General features: G+C 40.7%; 3 protein-coding genes across 5 annotated transcripts; 1 reads left to right on the top strand and 2 right to left on the bottom strand.

Annotated features, from left to right (window-relative positions):
- Window positions 1-276: 276 nt before the first annotated feature.
- On the bottom strand, window positions 277-8,852 carry sdhdb (succinate dehydrogenase complex, subunit D, integral membrane protein b). Of its 2 annotated transcripts, none has more exons than XM_038692745.1 (4): window positions 8,701-8,749; window positions 7,521-7,631; window positions 6,499-6,649; window positions 277-1,958 (listed from the first exon to the last, which is right to left on the bottom strand). In XM_038692745.1, exons 1-4 carry the CDS (start codon window positions 8,747-8,749, stop codon window positions 1,793-1,795), a joined length of 477 nt encoding a protein of 158 aa, XP_038548673.1. In that variant the 3' UTR covers window positions 277-1,792. The 2 variants fall into 2 exon arrangements, with proteins under 2 accessions (XP_038548673.1, XP_038548674.1); XM_038692746.1 differs by lacking the exon at window positions 277-1,958 and adding an exon at window positions 6,044-6,266 and having other exon boundaries at window positions 8,701-8,852.
- A 758-nt stretch (window positions 8,853-9,610) lies between these two features.
- On the top strand, window positions 9,611-12,444 carry timm8b (translocase of inner mitochondrial membrane 8 homolog B (yeast)). Its single transcript, XM_038692754.1, has 2 exons — window positions 9,611-9,854; window positions 11,196-12,444. The coding sequence occupies exons 1-2, from the start codon at window positions 9,753-9,755 to the stop codon at window positions 11,361-11,363; spliced, it is 270 nt and encodes an 89-aa protein (XP_038548682.1). The 5' UTR covers window positions 9,611-9,752; the 3' UTR covers window positions 11,364-12,444.
- Window positions 12,445-13,312: 868 nt separating this feature from the next.
- il4i1 (interleukin 4 induced 1) lies at window positions 13,313-20,664 on the bottom strand. 2 transcript variants are annotated; one of them, XM_038692753.1, is made up of 8 exons: window positions 20,540-20,664; window positions 19,709-19,814; window positions 19,117-19,331; window positions 18,865-18,977; window positions 16,388-16,589; window positions 16,216-16,284; window positions 15,966-16,102; window positions 13,313-14,775 (listed from the first exon to the last, which is right to left on the bottom strand). In XM_038692753.1, the coding sequence occupies exons 2-8, from the start codon at window positions 19,737-19,739 to the stop codon at window positions 14,007-14,009; spliced, it is 1,536 nt and encodes a 511-aa protein (XP_038548681.1). In that variant the 5' UTR covers window positions 19,740-19,814; window positions 20,540-20,664; the 3' UTR covers window positions 13,313-14,006. The 2 variants fall into 2 exon arrangements, with proteins under 2 accessions (XP_038548681.1, XP_038548680.1); XM_038692752.1 differs by lacking the exon at window positions 20,540-20,664 and adding an exon at window positions 20,061-20,234.
- Window positions 20,665-20,837: the final 173 nt, after the last annotated feature.

Raw genomic sequence — 20,837 nt, forward strand, 5'->3', positions numbered from 1 at the left:
GTTTCCATAATTCTGACCTTAATTGGATATCTTTTTCAAAAGTCTATTTTCGTTTCATGTCATTTTCCCCAGAGATACTGTATCATGTCAAGTTTTGTTATTATGAAAACTAAGGGGTTTTCAAAAATGACTACCTTTTGGGGGTAGGGATCACAATTTTCACACATTCAATTTGTAAAATAAGTGACTTTTTTAAGCTTTTTATACATTATATACCTTTTGTACTCTTCTGTCATTGTACACATTGTTTTTGTTATGTAATAAAATGTCAAAATATGAAAGAATCCTTAAAGCCAACTTTATTCTGCTGAGGCAGGAACAGTGATTTTTCTTGCCACATGTCATTATGTGCGTGTAATCACAAAAAATAAAGTGAACACATATTACAAATTGATAACTGCTGATAGAAGCAAACGGACCAACACCAAACCTGTAAGCTCTCGTAAACATTCACTGTATGAGCATTGTGACAACAGACTGAAAGCACAACACATTCCAGCAGTACAAAAAGAATTGGTAGGATTGCTGGTATTTATAGCACACAAGGACTGTGTGTACCAATTCCGTGCTGTGAGTAAATGTGCCAACATTACGTGATAACAGCAAGTTTTCATTAGCCAGCCATCTTATCTTATGATACAGGCTCATATTGATTTAGGAACAGGTAAGTTTTTGCCTTCTTTGCCAAGAGATTGTAGAATTTTTAAATGTTCACACTAACTGCACATTTTTCATATTTTCAAAATGTCTTTTTTTTTTAAATTAGCCATTTGCTCACTTACAGTGGAAAGAGTTTAATTCATACATGAAGTCCAACACGACTCAATATGTTAGAGGCATTCATATTATTATCACCATTACTGTCTGGAGTGATATTTCTTTGGCAGAGGACGGCATTTTGCAGCTGTTCATTTCAAACCCTGCGCTGGAGTATACACGGTTACAAGAGTGACAAGAGTTTGTACGCTGCTAGACTTCAGTAGCCATTGCGCTGATGCACATTGTAGTTTCAGGATTCATGTATGGCTTGAATTCATGATGCACTTCAGATCTAGCCTCCTTTACCTTCTACTGAGCAGCAGAGCCGAGCCCCTCCTGGATTAAACAGGACAACAGTAGGGGTTTCACACCACAACCTCTGACTTTAAGTTGGAAACAACATTTGCTCCCGGGCGGCCAAGTCTTTGTGAATCATTTGTAAGCAGGGGTTAGTCTGAAGGTGATGACGGCTCTTATACGAACACTGCTCAGATCTGTAGTGCTGCCCTGTTATTCCTGATGGTAGTATGTACACATTGTGAGCGAAACAAAATACATTTAGGAAAGCCGCCAGAAAAAGGACCATTAAAAACTAAAATGTCAAACAGCACTTTTCTGTAAGATCTGATAGAGGTCAGGTGTTCCGTTGAAAACATCTATGTCCCCATATATACTGATAACATGTCAGGAAACTGGATCTCTCTCATTAGTAGAACTTTAAATAAGTCAACATGTTTCAAAATCTACAGGGGAACTTGGTTTAAATTTAATCAACATAATCAGAATCCTCCTACACATTCAAAGAGGAAACGGATGTCAGCTGCACAATCCTCACTGAACCTAAACTGAGCAAGAACTTATCACAGAGACCAGGCTCAAACTGATCGAGATGAATTAGGGTTCCACACTTGTGAATCACTGTAATAATGTCAAAATGATATATTTATAAGAATTTACATAGAACACTTTGAATTTTTACAAATCAGCCAGGGCGAGATTGCTCCCGTCCCAGTGTCCCAGTCCACAGTTCTATTCATTTGCTCCAGAGCAGGGCAATGGCTTTGCAGATGCCCACGTCGTTGTAGTTGAAGTAGCAAAGACCAGCGAAGGTGACCGTGGACAGGAGGAACAGACCTGCGTTGGCAATCTTGATCTTTGTGTCTCCGTGAACGTAGTCCGTTAACACCTGCCCGAGACCCCTACAACAGAGAAATGTATGCAGATGAGGTGAGCAGTCAGTGGTTCGAGTGAAGTATGTATGTATGAAAGTATGCTTCATGTATGAACTAGCTCACACTATGTTGCGCAACCAAGGCAAAGTGTTTGTAGCCGTTTGAAAAGTCACAAACCTACACACCCCACACACCTGGACAACCTGTGCATGAAGTGGCCGTAAGTGTTATATTGTCAGCTTTGGGAGTTAAAAAGAGCTGCTAAGAGGGAGAGGCCTCTGTTCCGGGAGGATTTTACCCCTTGTCCTCCCATTTCAAATTTTTCCGCCATTTAATATCCTCCTCCATGTTACGTAACACAAAAACACGAGACTTTCCCAGATAATGTTACGATCGCAGGTTTATGTTATGACCACCAGCTTTAATTGTTTCAGATTTGTTTGGCATTGCCGATGGCTCCAAATACAAGAATACCCATAAATCTCAGCTGCCAGAAGCCAGTCAGAGGTGTAATGCAGAGTGAATGCTTTGGTTTTCTTTAAGGGTCATGCAGACTACACGACTTACAGCGTCGGCCGATGGCCGTGCTGTTCACACTACACAACTTGCTATCTTGTGACGGGAGTCTTGAAGTCGTGCCGTTCACACTACGTGTCTGATCGGTGACAGGGGGTCACACGCTACACGAGCTGACAGCGGCTGTGTCACCTGACGCTGGTCTCCAAACCACGTTTTGTCAAGGACACACACAGGAAACAGGAAATGTTGCAAACCTGCACATGAAACAGCTGTTGTTTGTAATTATAAAAGATAGCAATTTATAATTGCTATCTTTATGGATTAGCACACGCAGGTAGCAGGGATTGTCTGAGCTACAGACAGAAGTGGAGGGGAGTAAAAAGTGTTTCGTGGTGAAAAAAAGTACAGGTGCTAGTCATAAAATTTGAAAAAGGTTGATTTATTTCAGTAATTCTATTCAAAAAGTGAAACTTGGATATTATATTCATTCATTCATTCCACACAGACTGATATATTTCAAAATGTTTATTTAATTTAATTATGATGATTAAAACAACTAATGAAAATCCCAAAATCTCTCTCTCATATTCTAATTTTATCTCTGAAAATTAGAATATTACTTAAGACCAATACAAAAGAAGGATTTTTAGAAATGTTGGCCAACTGAAAAGTATGAACATGAAAAGTATGAGCATGTACAGCACTCAATGCTTAGTTGGGGCTCCTTTTGCCTGAATTACTGCAGCAATGCGGCGTGGCATGGAGTCCATCAGTCTGTGGCACTGCTCAGGTGTTGTGAGAGCCCAGGTTGCTCTGATAGTGGCCTTCAGCTCTTCTGCATTGTTGGGTCTGGCGTATCGCATCTTCCTCTTCGCAATACCCCATAGATTTTCTATAGGGTTAAGGTCAGGCGAGTTTGCTGGCCAATTAAGAACAGGGATACCATGGTCCTTAAACCAGGTACTGGTAGCTTTGGCACTGTGTGCAGGTGCCAAGTCCTGTTGGAAAATGAAATCTGCATCTCCATAAAGTTGGTCAGCAGCAGGAAGCATGAAGTGCTCTAAAACTTCCTGGTAGACGGCTGCGTTGACCTTGGACCTCAGAAAACACAGTGGACCAACACCAGCAGATGACATGGCACCCCAAACCATCACTGATTGTGGAAACTTTACACTGGACTTCAAGCAACGTGGATCCTGTGCCTCTCCTCTCTTCCTCCAGACTCTGGGACCTTGATTTCCAAAGGGAATGCGACAGCTGAAACCCATGTCTTGCATACGTCTGTGCGTGGTGGTTCTTGAAGCACTGCAGTCCACTCTTTGTGTATCTCCCCATTCAGTTTTCCCCATGATTGTGTAGCCTACAGAACTAGACTGAGAGACCATTTAAAGGCCTTTGCAGGTGTTTTGAGATAATTAGCTGATTAGAGTGTGGCACCAGGTGTCTTCAATATTGAACCTTTTCACAATATTCTAATTTTCTGAGATTCTGATTTTGGGGTTGTCATTAGTTGTCAAAATCATCAAAATTAAAAGGAATGAACACTTGAAATATATCAGTCTGTGTGGAATGAATGTATACATTATACAAGTTTCACTTTGAGTGGAATTACTGAAATAAATCAACTTTTTGATGATATTCTAATTATATGACCAGCACCTGTAGCTGCCTGCTCTCATTGGCTGGATGTGGATGTCGAGTCAGCCGACTCTTCCAGATATTTGGCGTACTAGATATCTGGCAGATGTCGGCGATGTGTCAGAAATGTGTCAGGAAGCCAATGTGAAGCGTCGTTGAGTAGTTCACACATAATGCAAATCAGGCTAAAAGTCGTGTAGTGTGAACTAGGCTTTAGCTGCAAGACAAAACACTGTTCCATAGTTACCAAAATAATGCAAAGTGAATTGATTTAAGATGCAGATTTTAAAATCAGTTCTCTCAACAGCGTAATCTTCAAAATTCCACCAGCTGTTATGTTTCGTGCAGAAACTTGCAGGAAGTTGTACTACCTGCAAGTTCTTAAAACGTGTCTGTTGATCAGTAATAATAATACATTTTATTTAAGGCGCCTTTCTCGGCACTCAAGGACACCATACAGGGATGCAGTGTCCAGCATTTATTATAAAACAAGTTAGCATAGCCCTGATGGATCCAAACTCCATTCAGAAAACAAGCACTTTAAAAGGTGCTAGCTTGTCGTCTTAACATACCTGACAAAGCATGAACTCATTTTACAAATCGGCATCATCATAGTTATTTCAGCATCCTTTTGATTTGTTTGTTGTAATTCAATCACAACAAACTGTTTATCTTTAATAAATTAATTAACCACCTTAATTTAAAAGTGTATTAATGAAGCCATGTTCATCAGGTTGGCACTCAGTTCCAACATTCCTTAGTGGTATAAAATCCAATTAGGCACAGACTATTCTTATCCCCAGTGCCAGCTGAAAAGAGGAAGCTCAGGACCTCATGCTTCATCTGATGGCGATGATGCTGCCAAATGACATCGGAGACTTTGTCGAACTGGTCAGAGAGGACATGGCTTAACCCTTTGAGATATGCACCTACCTCAAAAGCTGTTACTTAAGAAGACTTATCGCTACTCATGACCGGGATTTGTGGCCTACATCTGCCATGCCATTTAGTCTGCGTACTAACTGATGGAAGAACACATCGATGCGACGCTAAGCTAAAGCCACCCTCTCAAGTCTGCAAACAGAGCCGGAACTACCCAGGCCTGAATTAACAGCTGCTGACAGCTACAGCAAGATGGCTGGATTCCCCCCCAAGGAGGAGAGGATCACTGCATTTGACCTAAAAAAATCAAATTAATGCACTGGACTACAACTCCCTGTGGACCTCGTGATGAAGGAATTTGCATTTGCATTTTCCCAGGGTAAGTGAAGTCTGTGTGCTACTCAAACCTTTTTTTAAAAGTATTTGGTGTAGACAGAAGTTATGTCAAACAGTAATATTAGGCTATTTTGGCTCAAATGTTGAGTGTCTATGGGATCAAATAATATAATCATGATCCCATAGGCATCCAGGAATTGAGGAAAACCCCTGATATAGAGCATTTTATAAGAACTACCACTGGAAGAGAAGGTTTCTACTGCATAGAGAATTACAAGGTGGCCACCTCCAGCTCTCAAAAAAAATAAAATAAAAACCTCTGATGCGTGTCTTTATGGTAAACACTATTTTTTAGCAAAGACATTCTGTCATTTGTTACTGCAATTACATAATTTTGTTGATGTGGTGACACTGTTTCATAATCACCGCAATGGGCAGTGGGAAATACGCTGCCAAAACTTCCAGAGAGGAAGTAAATAATCGTGTGATTGGCTGGACCACAGTGCGGGCCACAGAAAACTAAACTGCTTTTCTCTGCCGTTTCATGTTTTAATATAGTTTTAAATCACCAGCAGCGTTTGGAAATGCTGCTCTATGCGCCTCTACATGTAACTGAGTCCCGTCCTGTACTCGTTTACACTGCTGAGATGTAACGATTCAGCAAGAACAAATATTACTGCGACACTACAGAAAGCTGCAGATGAACTAACATAAATTAATAAATGAACACATCAGCTTTCACGTTGAATCTGTTTTAATGTTAAACACGGCACCTTTAGTTTTTTGCTTCAACGTGATTATTGTCATTTTCTTCAATAATGTAATTATTAGAACTCTTAAAATATGTTTCTTGTGAAACATGTTTGCCGAGTCAGTCGAGGGGACAGTACATGGGTGTGCAGGACGTGATCAGGACGCTGCCACCTCAGCCTTATTTTGAGCCCAGGAAGAGGAATTAGCCTGCAGACAGATTTTTGTTGTGCAATGTCAAAGTAAACAGGAAGTGAAACTATGTCATTTGAAAGTGGTGAGATGGAGGAGGTGGTGATTAAATATGTTAAATGTACAACAAAAAAGACATGGAAAGCATCAGAGAGAGAGAGAAATTATCTGTTTGGGAACTGTGGTATGGGTATGAACACGTACGTATGCGTCGTAGAAGTAATGCAACCAGGGTTCAGGTTAGTCTTACCAGTGTCCATGCAGGGTCAGGGCAGCAGCCAGGGAGTAGTCCATGGCAGGACCGGGATTAAAATAGGCTACGGGTCCCATGGCCAGCAGCACAACGCTCAGCACTCGCTCTGCTGTCCAGTGCAGAGAGGCGGCTTTGGTGCCAGAGCCCGCTGTAGAACCAGAGAAACAGCAGCCTTTATTATTGCCATGGTAGCAGCAAAAACAAAAAGCTGGATATTTAATCTGATTTGCCTTTACCTGGCTGGGGAACCCTCAAGAGTTGCAATCCATATACACATTTAAAGTTTTAAAGGTAGAAAAAAGGTAAAGATTTTGGGAAATGGCCCCTGAGCAAATATTAAAAGAGAAATATAAAATTCTAACCGGTTAGACCATCTTGAAAAATAAATAAATAAATAAAAGTTTGATGGTGATGTTATCAGTGTGGGTCACAGTGAAGAGAAACCTGCTCGCATTGAGGTTATCAAAACTTGACCACAAAACCACAGTCTCACACTCGACCAAGGTGATCAGCCACCAGCTTTCATGTGAAGCCGGAAAACAGCTACCTGTATGTACACAAAGCACTCCACAGTAAAAGCAATTAAACTGACAGCAGGAAGCAAAAACTAATCAAGAACATGTAACAAAAATGATCCCGTTAGACACGAATCTGACAGCCTTACCTGTCCACTGGTGTTAATATTGGCACATTCTCTGCAGCTAGAGTAAAGTCTGCTGGACTTTGACCATCTTAACAGATCACTATCATTACACCATGCATTGTGCTATGATACTTGGACTGAACTACTCAGGTTAATGAAATCTCATTTACACTATTTTGCAGAATGGAGTTCACCTCAGTCAAAGCAGGACAAAGTGGAGTTAATAACTTTACTTGCTGATGGAAATGTGTCAGAGGTGTTGGCTGGCTGTGGTATGTCATGCAGTTGGTTTGCTAAAGGGGGCTACATTGAGGTTTTCGTGTTGTGCTGTATACTCTGTATGTACCACTGCGTACTTTCTCTTGTCAACACTGACCGTACAGAGCCTGTGACGCATGAATCCTTGCAGTCAGCAGGTAGGGCTGGTCCTGGTGTTTGTGCGGTACAACCAGCGGCCTGGCCAGCAAAGGGCTTTGGTAGAACAGAGCTGAAGAGAAAAGACGAAAAGTCAAGTTCCCAGATGGGCACAGATGATGTAATTTAACCTCAGCTGACCTAGAATGAACTGTAAACCACAAAATAAACACAAAAAGTATGTCAGTTTAGCACAGCTCAAGTCAACGAACAGCACAACCTTGTTTGCAATATTTTATCTTAAAAGATAAAAAATGTTTCCTCATATTTTGCTTTAAAAGAAGAACATCGGCAGTCTTTTTTTCTGTCTTCTTATTTTACATTTCTTTACCTCAGCAACACCAGGAACTCTAGCAGCATTAAATCAAATTTATGTCACATGGGGTCAAAACACTTTTTTGTTGTTTTGGTGTTTGTAACAGGATAAATAATTTACATCTGGTATTTTCATTTCGACTAGATGGTAATGTTTTTTTCCTTTAAACCAATGCATGGGCAAGGTTCAAACATAAACTTTATAAAAGGGTTCAACGAAAACCTTTTTATATATAGTCTATGACGAAACTGCTCTCCACACAGCCAGTGTTACAGCTGGAAACCATCGACCCAAGCAGTCGAAGGAGGGCGGTGGCGAGCATCCTGACCCTAAACAAGAACTTGAACTGAAAGAGCTACTGTGCTCTTTGGGTTGTGTTATATTTGCCGAATTAAAAACCGAGTCTTGTCATCTCAGAAAATGTCTGTTGTAAAGTTTTACCCGGTGTGTAATTCTGTCCATGTGCAAGTTACCTAATAATTCTCAAATCTCTGAATAGTGTTTGGCGTAACGTTACAGCTCTGGTTCTAACGTGCGAGCAGTAACGTCATGGTCTGACAGTCTGATGTCAGCGTGGAAGCAAACTGCAAATTCCCCCCTCAGTGAGCATCGCTATTAAACCTACAGAGAGGATGGAGTTTACGTCGTGAACTTGAAAGCAGTAACTATTTAAGTTTGCCTTTAACAGTTATCTCAGACGTGATTTGTACAAAGCTAATAATCGACCTCCCTTCTGTCTAAACGTCCTGCTACCAAACCGCTACACTAAAGTAAACACATGTATTGAAAATACACAGAAACATTGAGGAGAGGCAGAAATACCCACGTTTGACTCCTCTACGACAAACAGAACTCAGCCTGACGATAGCCGCCATGATGATCAACCAACCAAGGTCACCACAGTTACCCGGATGTGGTTGTTGAGCCGTCCGCTGCACAAAGATGTTGGCTGTTTGAGAAGATCAGCAAGCGCTTTCATTCACCTCACAATAGTACAGCTGTCCCATGCAGAAAGAGACGCTCCACGATTTAAATCCTGGAGATTTCAAGGCTAACATGACCAGAATGTAGGCTAAGTAACTTTAGGCTATATTTTGCCATATTTGTTTGTAAATCAAATTGCTGTATTCATTCATTCTTACCGTAAATATTGGTCATCATTAATGGAGATTTTTAATTAGATGAAGGACCCCGAATAGAGCCACTGCATAAATAGTCTTGTCTGACATACTGAGCACCGAACGCTCTTGAATCAACTCCTTTCCTTTAGTACACTCTAATGAAACTGATAGATCAAGTAGGCTATACACAAGTGTGCAACAATATAACCTTTGTATAAAATGTCTGCACATAAACACACCAAGGGATGATACATTAAAAGAAAAAAATTAATAATCAAATAAAAACCTTGTGAAGCTCAAATGTTTTCTTGTGTTTAGCAGTTTTTTTTGTTGGCACAGTCAGCTATACATGAAATGTATTGTTTAATATAGACTTGTTGGTTAAAAAGTTGACTAAGTAATGAAATATTATCACTGAACCAAAATGCTTTGTATGCGTGTTTTTATTCAGAATACATCTGTTATTCAAAATAAAAAAAACTGAGGGAATTTCTTCCGTCTTTTGAGTCAGCGCCTGATTGAACATGAAATATCTTTGTCAGCGTCACCACGTGCGTCACACGGAGCCGGCCGATTTCCAAACGACAGAGCGTGCGCCGCCTCAGGGTGCAGCTTTGGTGCAGCGCTGCGCATGCTTTGTACATCAGCGGAGTTTCGCACGCTGCGGCGCTCAGCGGCGGTGAAACCGAAGGTCACCTCCTCACGTCGCCACCTCTTCAACTTGAATACACAGTTCCTCTAACTGTTAAGTAACGCAATGGATAACTTTGACAATTTCAGCGCGTCGGACAAAGCCGAGGCGACGGAGCTTCAGCGTATGATCGCCATAGAGCAACAGAAAGCGCAGTTCCAGGCCCAGGTTTGTACGCTAACCATGTTAACCTGTAACTCATCCCAGCGGTGAGGCCGCATGGAGGGGCCCCCTGTGCTTCACTCCAAACTGCCCAGGGCCATTCCGTGAGAAGCCAGCCGCGTTCTGACTGTGCTGACACTAAGAGTTCAGAACCACAGACCGGTTCTTATACAGTGCGGTTAGAACACGGTGTGAAGAACCAGAGTGAACAACCATTCAGGGGACAAGTCGACCCACCTCACCTAAAGACAAAAAATAACTTTATGATTATGTACTACTTTTTGACCAAAATAAATAAAAATGCAAACTAGGTGGTCCTTTTTTACTATATCTTATAGTGCAGATGCTTCTTTACATCTCCTGGAGTTGTCATGTTGTGCCCAGAGCAGACTAAACGGGAAAGGTCTAAAACATCACTGTTGCACGTGATTTGTCTTTGTCCTCAGTTTTTCCCATGTGTGTATCATGACTGAAAAAACAGAACATAAAATGGCATAATGTGGAATTCCCAAGCACAAGATGTGTAGCACAAAGTCATGTGAAGATCTTCTTACCTAACATAAACAAGTAATATTTGAGGTGACATCTGAAAATCCCAGGCAACATTAAGGATTCTGTGTTAGACTGGCCCACCCACCACATACTCAAGCCAATGTCTTGAGGGTATAACATGAAAACATCAGGAGCAGTTTCTGCAAATTAAGCTTTAAGGGCAATAAACCAACATAATTTGCATATTTCAGATATCTTAGATATATCGTACCAGAAGGTAAGGAACAAAAAGCCAAAGAGATGTGTACAGTCCTTTAGGCTGTTCTCACAGCTGTGCTTATTTGTTGTTCACTTTCACACACACATTTGTTACAAACAAGTGGGAGGTTACTGTGAGGTTGCTACATTTCACTCACTTTTTTAACAAGGCGTTTCATACACACATAACAGATTCAACTCCAGTGTCTCAAATGCAAACTCCAAGGCACACTGAGCTGTGTTGCTGTCATCACACACTGACGTCGACGTGTTTCTTCTGTCTCTTCTCTTAGTCCCTCCCACGTAGGACACGAGAGAGGAAAGCAAGGAGACATTTAAGAAAAATGAAAAGCACTGGCAGTCACAATATGTTTTTGTTACACATTTAAATATTGAAAACACACAAATCAATATTGGAATCGGGCTGTACAGTCCAGTGTCGGGCTTTAGGTCTAATCCGTGACCACTAGAAGGCAAGTGGTAATTGATCCATCCATAATCAGGCCTGTTGTCTAAAACGTTTGTTTCTGCCATCACCATGACGCATCACCAGAACTGCACACATTAGCTGTTAATCAGCGTCTTAATTTGTTCCAGGTGCACACTTTCACTGACGTCTGCTGGGACAAGTGTGTGGACAGCCCGGGCTCCAAGCTGGACCACCGGACGGAGACTTGCCTGCAGAGCTGTGTTGAGCGTTTCATCGACACCACCCTGACCATCACCAACCGCTTCACGCAGATGGTGCAGAAGGGCGCTCATTAATAATGGACTAGATGCCAACAGGACTGTGTGATGACCTTTTAATAACGTGTTTCGTATTCCTAACGGGCTGGTGGAGAGGACATGTTTATTTTCATCAGTTAGTCTTTATGCCTTTGACTTGTGGTGCTGGACGGGTCCACAGTGAGTTAAAAATGGGAAAGCCTGTGTGGTTGTAGCTGCAAATGGCGGCAAAAAGTACCTGTTTGAATTGAGAAGTCATGTCATGTGACATTAGTAAAGTGGTACAGTACAGTCAAGGTCCTGTCTGAGATCCTTCATGTACTAAACAAAATGAGGAATGAAGCTGGGAAAGAATCCAGCTGTGGTGGCTGCAGTTCCCTCTGAGCAGAGCGCTCACTCAAAGGTTATAAAGGTGAACTGATAAGAATTTAGAAAAAGACAACCACAACAAAATTAACAACAACATTGGTTTGTTTTCACATATAAATATCTATTCACAAAAAATCTTAAACGAAAAGCAAACATCAGGCTTTACTATATATGATTAAGACACTTCCTCTATACAAGTATTGAAGTAAATGTGTCTTTATAAAATTAATAATAATACTATAAATAAATGTACATTAATACAGTGGAACAAATAATGCTTAATAATAATATACACCTTGAGGTTGTCTAGAATCTCTTGTTGGTGCAAAGTACTTGGGCATTAGTTTAGGTACTGTATAAAAATGGATCGTGGCGGCTGGGACAGGGCTTTATATTTAAAAATAAAGGTTTTGTGTACACATCTAATGTGCACTTTATTCTGCAGAATGTGTAAAGTTAAATGTGTGACAAAATGTTGTAAAAGTTAAATAAAACACCTGGCTTTTTTGCTTGCACCGGCTACACTGAAGTACTCCAATGTTAAATGTCCTTTAAAAAGACCTTATCATAGAGCTGAACATTTTGGTGTACCACCAGCTGCTCATCACTGACCTGCCACCTGTCACCTGTCACCTGGTTGTGAAGACTGTAAACACTGTATGACCCAGTGAACTGTTACAGATCAAACAGCTGGTTCCAACCAGCTTTTTGTGTCCTGTGACTACTTAGAATAAAGCAGTTTCTCTTAGGGGCCCTTTCTCATGTTTCAGCTGTCTGTGTGTTAGCAGTGAAAATGACATTTCCCCCCCTAAACTTTTCAAATGGTTCTACTTTAAATAGTTTAAACAGTTTGAAGGCCCAAAATGTATCCGATATCAAAAGATAAAGAGTCCAAAAAATGAAAACAGATTTGTGTAGCAGAGGCCCGACGACCAGTCTGGGACACACTGGACTAAAACGGCATATAAAGTATAATCAAGCTAATACTATGAAATACAGTAACTAAGTACATTTTGCTGACATACCTCTGTTACTTGTAATGGACTATTTTTGTGTATGTATGTTCAATTGATTAAGACTTTTACTTTTACTTCTTGTCCAAACATATAAAGGAAATACTGCATGCTCCAGGCACTAAATAGGGGAGATGCTGGCATTGAAACAAAGTGTAGGCACATGTAGTTGGTTGAGGCCGTAATTAGTTTAACCCAGGGGTCTTGCCTCCTAAGAAAACCCCTGAGGCATCATGGTATGATTAATGAGACAGGAAAGAAGAGATATTTTTAATTTACCCTTAAAATTGAATTTCTCTATTTATTTTTGTGAAACACTGGATTTTGACCTCTTTGTGTTTGAAACACATTGACTGATGAATGAACTACAATTACACTTGAAGTCATAATGACTCGATCATTTGTTATGGTGAGCTACAGGAATTCATAATGCACCCAATTTATATGTTGTAGTCTTGTTATAAAGGGTTAACAGACTCTTTCTGTTGGTGCAGCTGCTCACAGACATCTGAAATATGCTATAGGGGGGCTTGTAACCTCAACACTGCAGTGGGGTGGAAGCATAAAGTAGCATAAAATGTAAAAAGTCAAGTTAGGTCAGTATACTACTTGTAAAGTACTGAGTAATTTATGGGAAATCCAGTTTAACAAGTACACCTATTCAGACTCCAGTGGGGTCTCCTGCTGGACACACAAACAATAGTCTATTCATATGGACTGCTGGAAGAACAGGTCTACAAAATGGTAGTCATTTTATTTCAATCTCAATTTAAAAAATTCAATGTAAAGCAAATACTCTATTCAGATATTTTACTTTCTTGTTCACCCTAAAATAATAAATAAGTTATTTAAAATTAAGTGAAATTATTAAGTGAAATGAAAATACAAAAATGAAACGCATGACTTGAAAAATGCTGGTTTAGAAATCATTCATCAAAGTTTCTTCAAACAAATGCTGATATTTTGTCATGCTGCTTGTATACAATTTATTATTCTAACAGGTAGTCTGTGTAGATCTGAATTGATTACACTATGAATCAACTGGTTGACCGACAAAAAAAACTAATCAGCAACTATTTAATCAAGTCACTTTTCAAGCATTTGCTGGCTCCAGCTTCTGAAATGTTAGGATTTGCTGTAGTGCTGATCATATATCAAACTTAAATCAATATGTACATAACACAGATATACATCATTAACAGAGGGGTTCACACTGATTATGACTAGTTTCACAAGATATACTGTCTGTTAACCAACATACAAGATTGAGCACAAGGGAAAATATTTTCTACACATAAAACTAAACAGTAAGACTGTTAATACTTTTGGCTGCCCTGAGTGCAGATTTCATGGCAGTTTCAATCCACCCATGCGGTGTAGCTGTGTGTTCTCCTGCAAAGTGCACCCGTCCCTCACTCTGGAACAGTTCTCTGGAGTAGTGTCCCTGCTGGTAGGGTGTGAACAGAGCGAAAGCTCCCAGACTGTATGGATCCAAGCCCCACTTCTTCACTAGCCCCCCTGTCCACAGATGCCTGATGTCCTCTCCGTGGATTTTGACCAAGTCTTCCAGGACCACAGCCATAAGCTCCTCCTCGCCCATCCCTTGAAAGAGGGTGGAATCGTCGGAGCAGGTGTAAGACGCCAGGAGTGCCCCTGCAGATGTACCATGGAAGCTGTGGCTGGGGTAGTAGATGAAGCGAGAGGGCCGGTCTGTGATGCTCTTCCCTCCTCTAATGCCCTCTTTCTCCCAGAACCGCTCCCTGAAGCTGAGCACCACCTTGGTGGAGCTGGCGTAATGAACTGAGCGCAGAGCCTCCATCTTGTCCCCAGAGAGAGGGGGCTGGAAGTCAATAAAGAGGGTGGCCTTGGCTGTGGCCGTAACCAGGGCGTAGTCCACTGTGAGGTTGGTCAGGGAGCCTGAATTACGCATGTCCTGGTATGTGACGGTCACATTGCTGCCGCCTGTTTGATTGATTAGCTTGACCTTGGAGTTGAGGAGGATGGTGGCATTCAACACCTGGTAGAAAGCCATTGGGAGGTGGTCAAAGCCATCAGTCACTTCAAAGTACCTGGGAAAAAAACATCACAATATATCATTTATCAAGCTTCTCTGATAAATATTTTATATTAACAATGGATTAAATGACTATGTGTAATGTGAAAGGCATCACTTATAATCACTCTGGAGTTCCTCTCAGAGCGTTTTAGCACCTTTAAGCTCATTGTTTTGTTCTTACATCCTGATTTCTAGACACAGCAGGCAGCAGATAGCTCTGCTAAATCAACACAGGTACCCTACCTGCTCAGCAGCAGACAGCAAACAGAGAGTCAGAGTGGAGCATTTAGCAGCCAAAGAGCCAGATATTTCCCTCAAGAGTAGGTGAAGAAAAGGGAGAGTCTCCATATTTGAAATAGCCCAGTTTCAATCCTCCAGAGCTATAAGTGAATAGAGTGAATGTTGGACTTATATTTGTCAGGTGGCCAGGAACTCAAGTTCAAGGTCAAATTTATTTGTTGACTAGTTGACCAAAGTGCTTTCCAAGTTCAGGATACACTTTGACCTATGTTGTGTATTCTGAACTTGGAAAGCACTTTGGTCAACTAGGGTTGTTTTTAAATCCATTTAAAGCCATTTAAAATCTTAAAGACAAGCAATAAAATCAATCTAAAGCGGACAGGAAGCCAGTGGATATATCTATATCGGGGTTGTATTTGTGTATATCCAGCTAGCTCAGTTAATGCAGCTTTATGTAAAAATACTCTGTTAAAAGTAAAAGCTCTGCCTACAAAATGTATTTTAAGAAACACGTTTTATCAACAGAAAGTATTTAAATTTGCTGTAACTGACTTTTTTGGCCACTTGGGAGCAGCAGAAACAAGTGAACACAACATGGACATTAACAATGAGTTGTGTTTTTGGCAACCTGATGAATGTCAATTCACTCTCTTTCAGCTCTGTGTCTGATCTCTGTCAGCTGAGGGAATTGTCTGATGCTTCAGCTATAAATGCTCCACTTTCTTGACCAGCTACAGTCTCAAACTGTGTCTGTCTGCTGTTTGGCGCTGAGCAGTTTGTGTACAATGGCTTTTTAGAGCTTTTCTCTGAAAACAGCTGCCTGCTGTGGCTGAAAACAGCACTATGACTATATAGGGGTGCTGCAGATTCAGGTGATGTGCACTATCTCTAAAAAAACACATAAGTTAGACCAGACTGTGTGTGACAGACACATAATTAAATGGTAACGTGGATATTTCTTACTCAGTGTTGTCATTGATGTCTGACTGTATGTACAGCATCTCTATCAGTGATGTGTAGAAGAGGCTGTTTTCATTCAGGATGTCCCCGATCATCCTCAAGGCACCACGACTCAGGTTGCCCTCCTTCACCAGATACTCCTGTCCGCAAACACGAGTAAATTGTTATTTATACAGTGCACGTTTTCTTTTAGATTTAATCTATGAGCTGTGTGACATCTGTTAAGACGATGTAAAAATGAATAAACTTTTACCTTCACTGTGTAGGAATCATATTTATCCAACGTGGCACTGCAGCCGATTGCCTTAAGGTCATCCCTCACCTGTGCAGAGGTTACAATACTTACAACAAGGCATCCGTATCCTTATGAAATAAAAATACAAATGTATGCAAAAGTAATAATACTAAATATTTGTGGAATGTACCTTCCAGAGTGCTTGGCTGAAGAGTTCAGCAGCTGACCTCCCTCTCTCTCTTTCAGTCAAGTTGTAGTTGAGCACGCCAGGATTGTTTTCCACAGCATAGGTTTTCTGTAGCGCTCCATTTACCAAGTAGTAGGTGTTGATGTCATCTTGGATGAAGTGGTTTAGGGAAATGTGTAATTTGGAGGCAAAGGAAAGAAGAATCCTGTGGGATAGATGGATATTAAAAATCTTATATGTGGAAGAGAGATCTGACATTCTGTTTAGGTAAGATGAGCTGAGGATAAAGTATTTAGATAATTTAATTAAAGGTGCATGAGTGGATTGTTTTGCCACTTGGGGGCAGTGCAGCAAGCTGAAAACTCAACACTGACATAGTCTCACCTTATCAAAGTTGATATGGCAAGTGCCTATTACACAAGTCCTGATTTTGGCAACCTGATAAATCTAAGTCCAGTTACTCTCCTTTTAGCTCTGTTTTGGTCTCCACCAGCTTGGTCTCTTTGGCAGCTAAAAAGTTAATTAATCATTTACTACCATTTACTACTAAATCATTTACTACCACTTTATGCATCCCTTATAACTTAGTTGTTCGAACAAATGGTGGGTGTTGATTCTCTACAGCCACAGGGAGTAAAATCATCAAAATTCATAACAATGTTACATTATGTAAATATGTGAATGAGCGTTCTTTTTTTGCTACACTTGTTTGTTCAGCTCAGATGCTGTGTGAGAATTTATCTCTCTCTTCTCCCTAACCTGATCTTCTGTCCGTACAAACTTTTTTATGTCTGTTGTCTGTGATCTGTCACTGTCGACCCTATTTCTAAATGAAAGTGCAAGGATCAATGAGTTCAATGTGCAATATGTGGGGAAGTGCTTAGTAATGAGTATTTTAATAATAAATTGGACAGGTATCTCCAAAGGAGACATTCGCTGTATCTGGGAATGTCCAAACAATTTTTTTGTTTGCAGAGAAGAATCCTTCAAGATGTGATGATTCCATTTGGCACAGCCTACTTGTGTTAACCTAGTTTTCCCACTCTAGCATACCTGAAAAACCAATTCAAACTTCACTACACTTTTGTTTTTTATCTGTTTTTTTCCCGCCTTTCTTGCCGAAACACGTAAATAAAGTTATTGGAAGATGAAGACGGGGTTTTTGGATTCAAGAACAGCGGACCACGATCCACCTGGCCTAAACAACCAGATCAGGCGCCACGGCGGGTGCGGTGATCACTCAGAGGAGAGGAAAGAGAGCCAGGAAAGGAAATATGCTGGCCCAGCTTGGACTTGATTCTGCTCCTAAAGATCCGGTCTGGACAACATGGGACTCGTGCTGACCAGACAATGGAATTCACGTCGTTACAGAGACCTGCCCCATCAACATCCCGGATCAAGTACTCAGCAGGTGGTCCATGTTCCGAGCTATAAGCGCAAGGTGAGAGGAGGTGGACTCTGTGTTTTACATCAGTGATGCTTGGTGCTCAAACGCAGTCAAGATGGACTCTGTATCCTAAATGTCAGACTGTTTATTGTGAAGATGAAACATGTTATGTTCATGTTATCATCTGGTTGCTGTTGTTTACATTCACCCCAGATGCAAATTCAAAAAATACACTGTGGAATGTTCGGGGTGTTTACATGTCTGTATATATGTATAGAAATAAACTGTGTATATTGTTTTATTTTATTTTAAATGTTACATATTTTAATATAGGCCTACACTTAGTTGTATGTTGTATGTAACATGAAGGAACTACAAATTTTGTTTCATTATGCAGCCTTGTGCTGTATAATGACTAATAAACAACCTTGTACCTTGACTAAATGCTCAGCAGGACCTCACAGTGGCACTTTCAAAAACTGAGCCCAGAGTAAAGATCTTTGGTGAGATTAGTGATGATGTGAGGGGATCAGAAAGAGTAGGGTCTGGGGTGAGACACAGAAAGGAGAATAGGCCGTTGTTGTTTTTGTTTACTGTAATAAGAAAATTAATACATTTTACATACATGGTTTGTTTTGCCCTATATTCATTGTTTGTAAATGTAGATGTATTTTTTTAAATTTGGGTTCCAGGGAAACACCAGATTTCTCTTTGGGGTCTTGAGCTGAAAAAGTTTTGGAACCAGTGCTCTACAGCATCACTTCTCTTTTTAGCTAGCTATTTAATTCATGAGTATGATAAATAGATGAAAACAGGGCAGGAATTCATTTATCAGCTTATTAGCATTGATAGCTACATGACATCAGAAAACAGTAAGGTAAACAAATCTGGTGGCAAAAGTACAGTAGTTCCCTCTGAAATGTAAATGTAAAAGTCCAAGAACATCACTACTACTCCTAATAAAACCATTAATTCAAGTACTTGAGTATTTTGTTGATGGAACAAAGTGCCTTTAATATTATCAGTCCACTCATGTCCCTGTCACGGCCCAGCAGACAGTTAAACAAGACAGACAAGTCACTCTGGTACTCACTTATGAAAGCTAGGGATCCTCATGGCGCCCACCTCTGCGTACCAGCCTTCTTTTCTGTTCCTGAAGGTCTCCACACGTCCTCCAATACGGTTACTAACTTCTATTATGGTGACCTTTTGGTCCCAGGGGACACATATATCATCATGTGAAATACACTTTAAAATGTATAGCATGTGTTTCAACATGGTCCTGTATGTGTACGGTATACATTTCAAGAAGAAGTCATTATTTCCTCACTCTAAATCACCTTACCTTGTGTCCGGCATCTTCTAAAAACTTTGCAGCGGTCAGTCCAGCGATGCCCCCGCCTATGATCGCTACGTGATGAGGGGTCTTAGTGGCAGGAAGACCTTTGTCCACAATGTCGAGAAGCTCACTGTAGTCAGTGTCTTGGAGGCACTCGTACAGAGGGTCTCCAATGATCCCACTCACAGCAAACACCACAACCCCGACTAGAACCAGAGGAACTAATGCAGGAAGAAAATATCAAATCAAGCATCATGAGTCAAATGCAGAGGTGGAGGGATATTTTCAAACTCAACAGTAAGACTTGAACAGCTAAAACAGAAAATAAACCTAAGTGACTGCTAAGCAACCAAACACCAACTTTCAGTTTCCTTTCTTACAGTTACAAAAGTTACAAGAGTTACAAACTGAACATCTCTAAGCAGAATTCAGGGATTATGACAGATAACATAACATTTTTACACTAATCCACTTAAATTGCATAATAAGTTCTCTCCTCCATGATGCGGATGCTATTATGGTTGTATTACATGTCAAAGATGAATTTCACAATTCATTAAATCACAATGGCAGCATCAGTGGTAAATTTAATACTTACAGAATTTGCACAGTGCCATCTGAGGGATCATCTTGAGGATGGAAGTCCACAGCCTGGACTTCTTACTCCTGCTGCTGATGCCGGCAATGTCAGAGGCAAAGGAAACCTACCAAAGACAAGATGTTACATGTTAAGTTTAGTGGGAGGGGCTCAGACAGTGTTTTCATGAACAAATAGACATTTAACATCCCACTGAACTAAATGTTCAATACTGAACGGTCATTTTCGAATAACTGAGAAAAAATACATTCATGTTAGTACCCACATAATTAGTTACCGCCATTAATTCATGCACATGCAAAAATGAAGAAGAGAAGCAGCCCAGACTAGATTATCTCTTCATTCCCCTCACCTTTACCAAAGGTAATGTCTCGTACGTTGTCGTGAGCCTATGCATGACTGAGGAGAAATGACCCAGTCCCCGATAAAGCTAAACTTTCTGTCTCGCCATACGAAATCAGCTTGGGAAACCTGGAGGCGTGGTATGTGTGAAATTGCTCCCAACGTAATTTTAATGAGGCACTGTGTGGCTCCTCAGGTCTTCCAGAAATATTTTCCCACACCGGCTCGAGAGTCAACCACACTGAACAAATCAGATTAGTGAGGTTATACTAGTCATCAGCATACCTCATTTCCTCCATTTTCACTCATTTCAATATCTGACCTGAAACTGCTCATTCAGTCAAAAAGTCAAAGATAAAGCTGCCTTTCATTACATCAAACATACTTAACAAAAACACAGTGCATTCCCAAGTCTTTATAAATGTGTGTGTGTGTGTGTGTGTGTGTGTGTGTGTGTGTGTGTGTGTGTAAACAGTGTTCAATACCTACCTGTAAAGATTGATGGTCTTTATTACCAAAATAAAGCAGTCCCACTCACCAAAACCTTTTTCTGTGTCCAACACACAGTAGCAGGTAGACCATTTTTATAGGCTGCAGTAAATGAAACCAAAAGCAAGAAGAACAGTCCGGTTTCATTTTTCTGACATCATTAGTGGCTGTGTTATACTCAGTGCTGAATGGGAAGCATGTAACTTCTATCAGGGAAACCCCCAGACACCCCCATACAGATGAACAAAACACGTCTGTATTTCCACAATCCAAAATTTCCAGTCCCTCACCTCACCCT

This window comes from Micropterus salmoides, unplaced genomic scaffold (assembly GCF_014851395.1).
Source record: "Micropterus salmoides isolate LMB-PRFRI ecotype aquatic unplaced genomic scaffold, ASM1485139v1 Ms_hic_scaffold_3, whole genome shotgun sequence".
In the NCBI taxonomy this organism is placed as follows: Eukaryota; Metazoa; Chordata; class Actinopteri; order Centrarchiformes; family Centrarchidae; genus Micropterus; species Micropterus salmoides.

What these genes read in the sequence shown, in the direction of transcription:
- sdhdb (XM_038692745.1), bottom strand. Translation starts at nt 8,749, where the DNA reads ATGGCGGCTATCGTCAGGCTGAGTTCTGTTTGTCGTAGAGGAGTCAAA. An exon ending in TTGTCGTAGAGGAGTCAAAC is followed by an intron (nt 7,632 to 8,700) that starts GTGGGTATTTCT and finishes TTTTCTCTTCAG; the next exon opens with CTCTGTTCTACCAAAGCCCT. An exon ending in TGCGTCACAGGCTCTGTACG is followed by an intron (nt 6,650 to 7,520) that starts GTCAGTGTTGAC and finishes CTGGTTCTACAG; the next exon opens with CGGGCTCTGGCACCAAAGCC.
- timm8b (XM_038692754.1), top strand. Translation starts at nt 9,753, where the DNA reads ATGGATAACTTTGACAATTTCAGCGCGTCGGACAAAGCCGAGGCGACG. An exon ending in AAGCGCAGTTCCAGGCCCAG is followed by an intron (nt 9,855 to 11,195) that starts GTTTGTACGCTA and finishes AATTTGTTCCAG; the next exon opens with GTGCACACTTTCACTGACGT.
- il4i1 (XM_038692752.1), bottom strand. Translation starts at nt 20,105, where the DNA reads ATGCATAGGCTCACGACAACGTACGAGACATTACCTTTGGTAAAG. An exon ending in AGGATCCCTAGCTTTCATAA is followed by an intron (nt 16,590 to 18,864) that starts GTGAGTACCAGA and finishes TCTATCCCACAG; the next exon opens with GATTCTTCTTTCCTTTGCCT. An exon ending in ATGATTCCTACACAGTGAAG is followed by an intron (nt 16,103 to 16,215) that starts GTAAAAGTTTAT and finishes GTTTGCGGACAG; the next exon opens with GAGTATCTGGTGAAGGAGGG.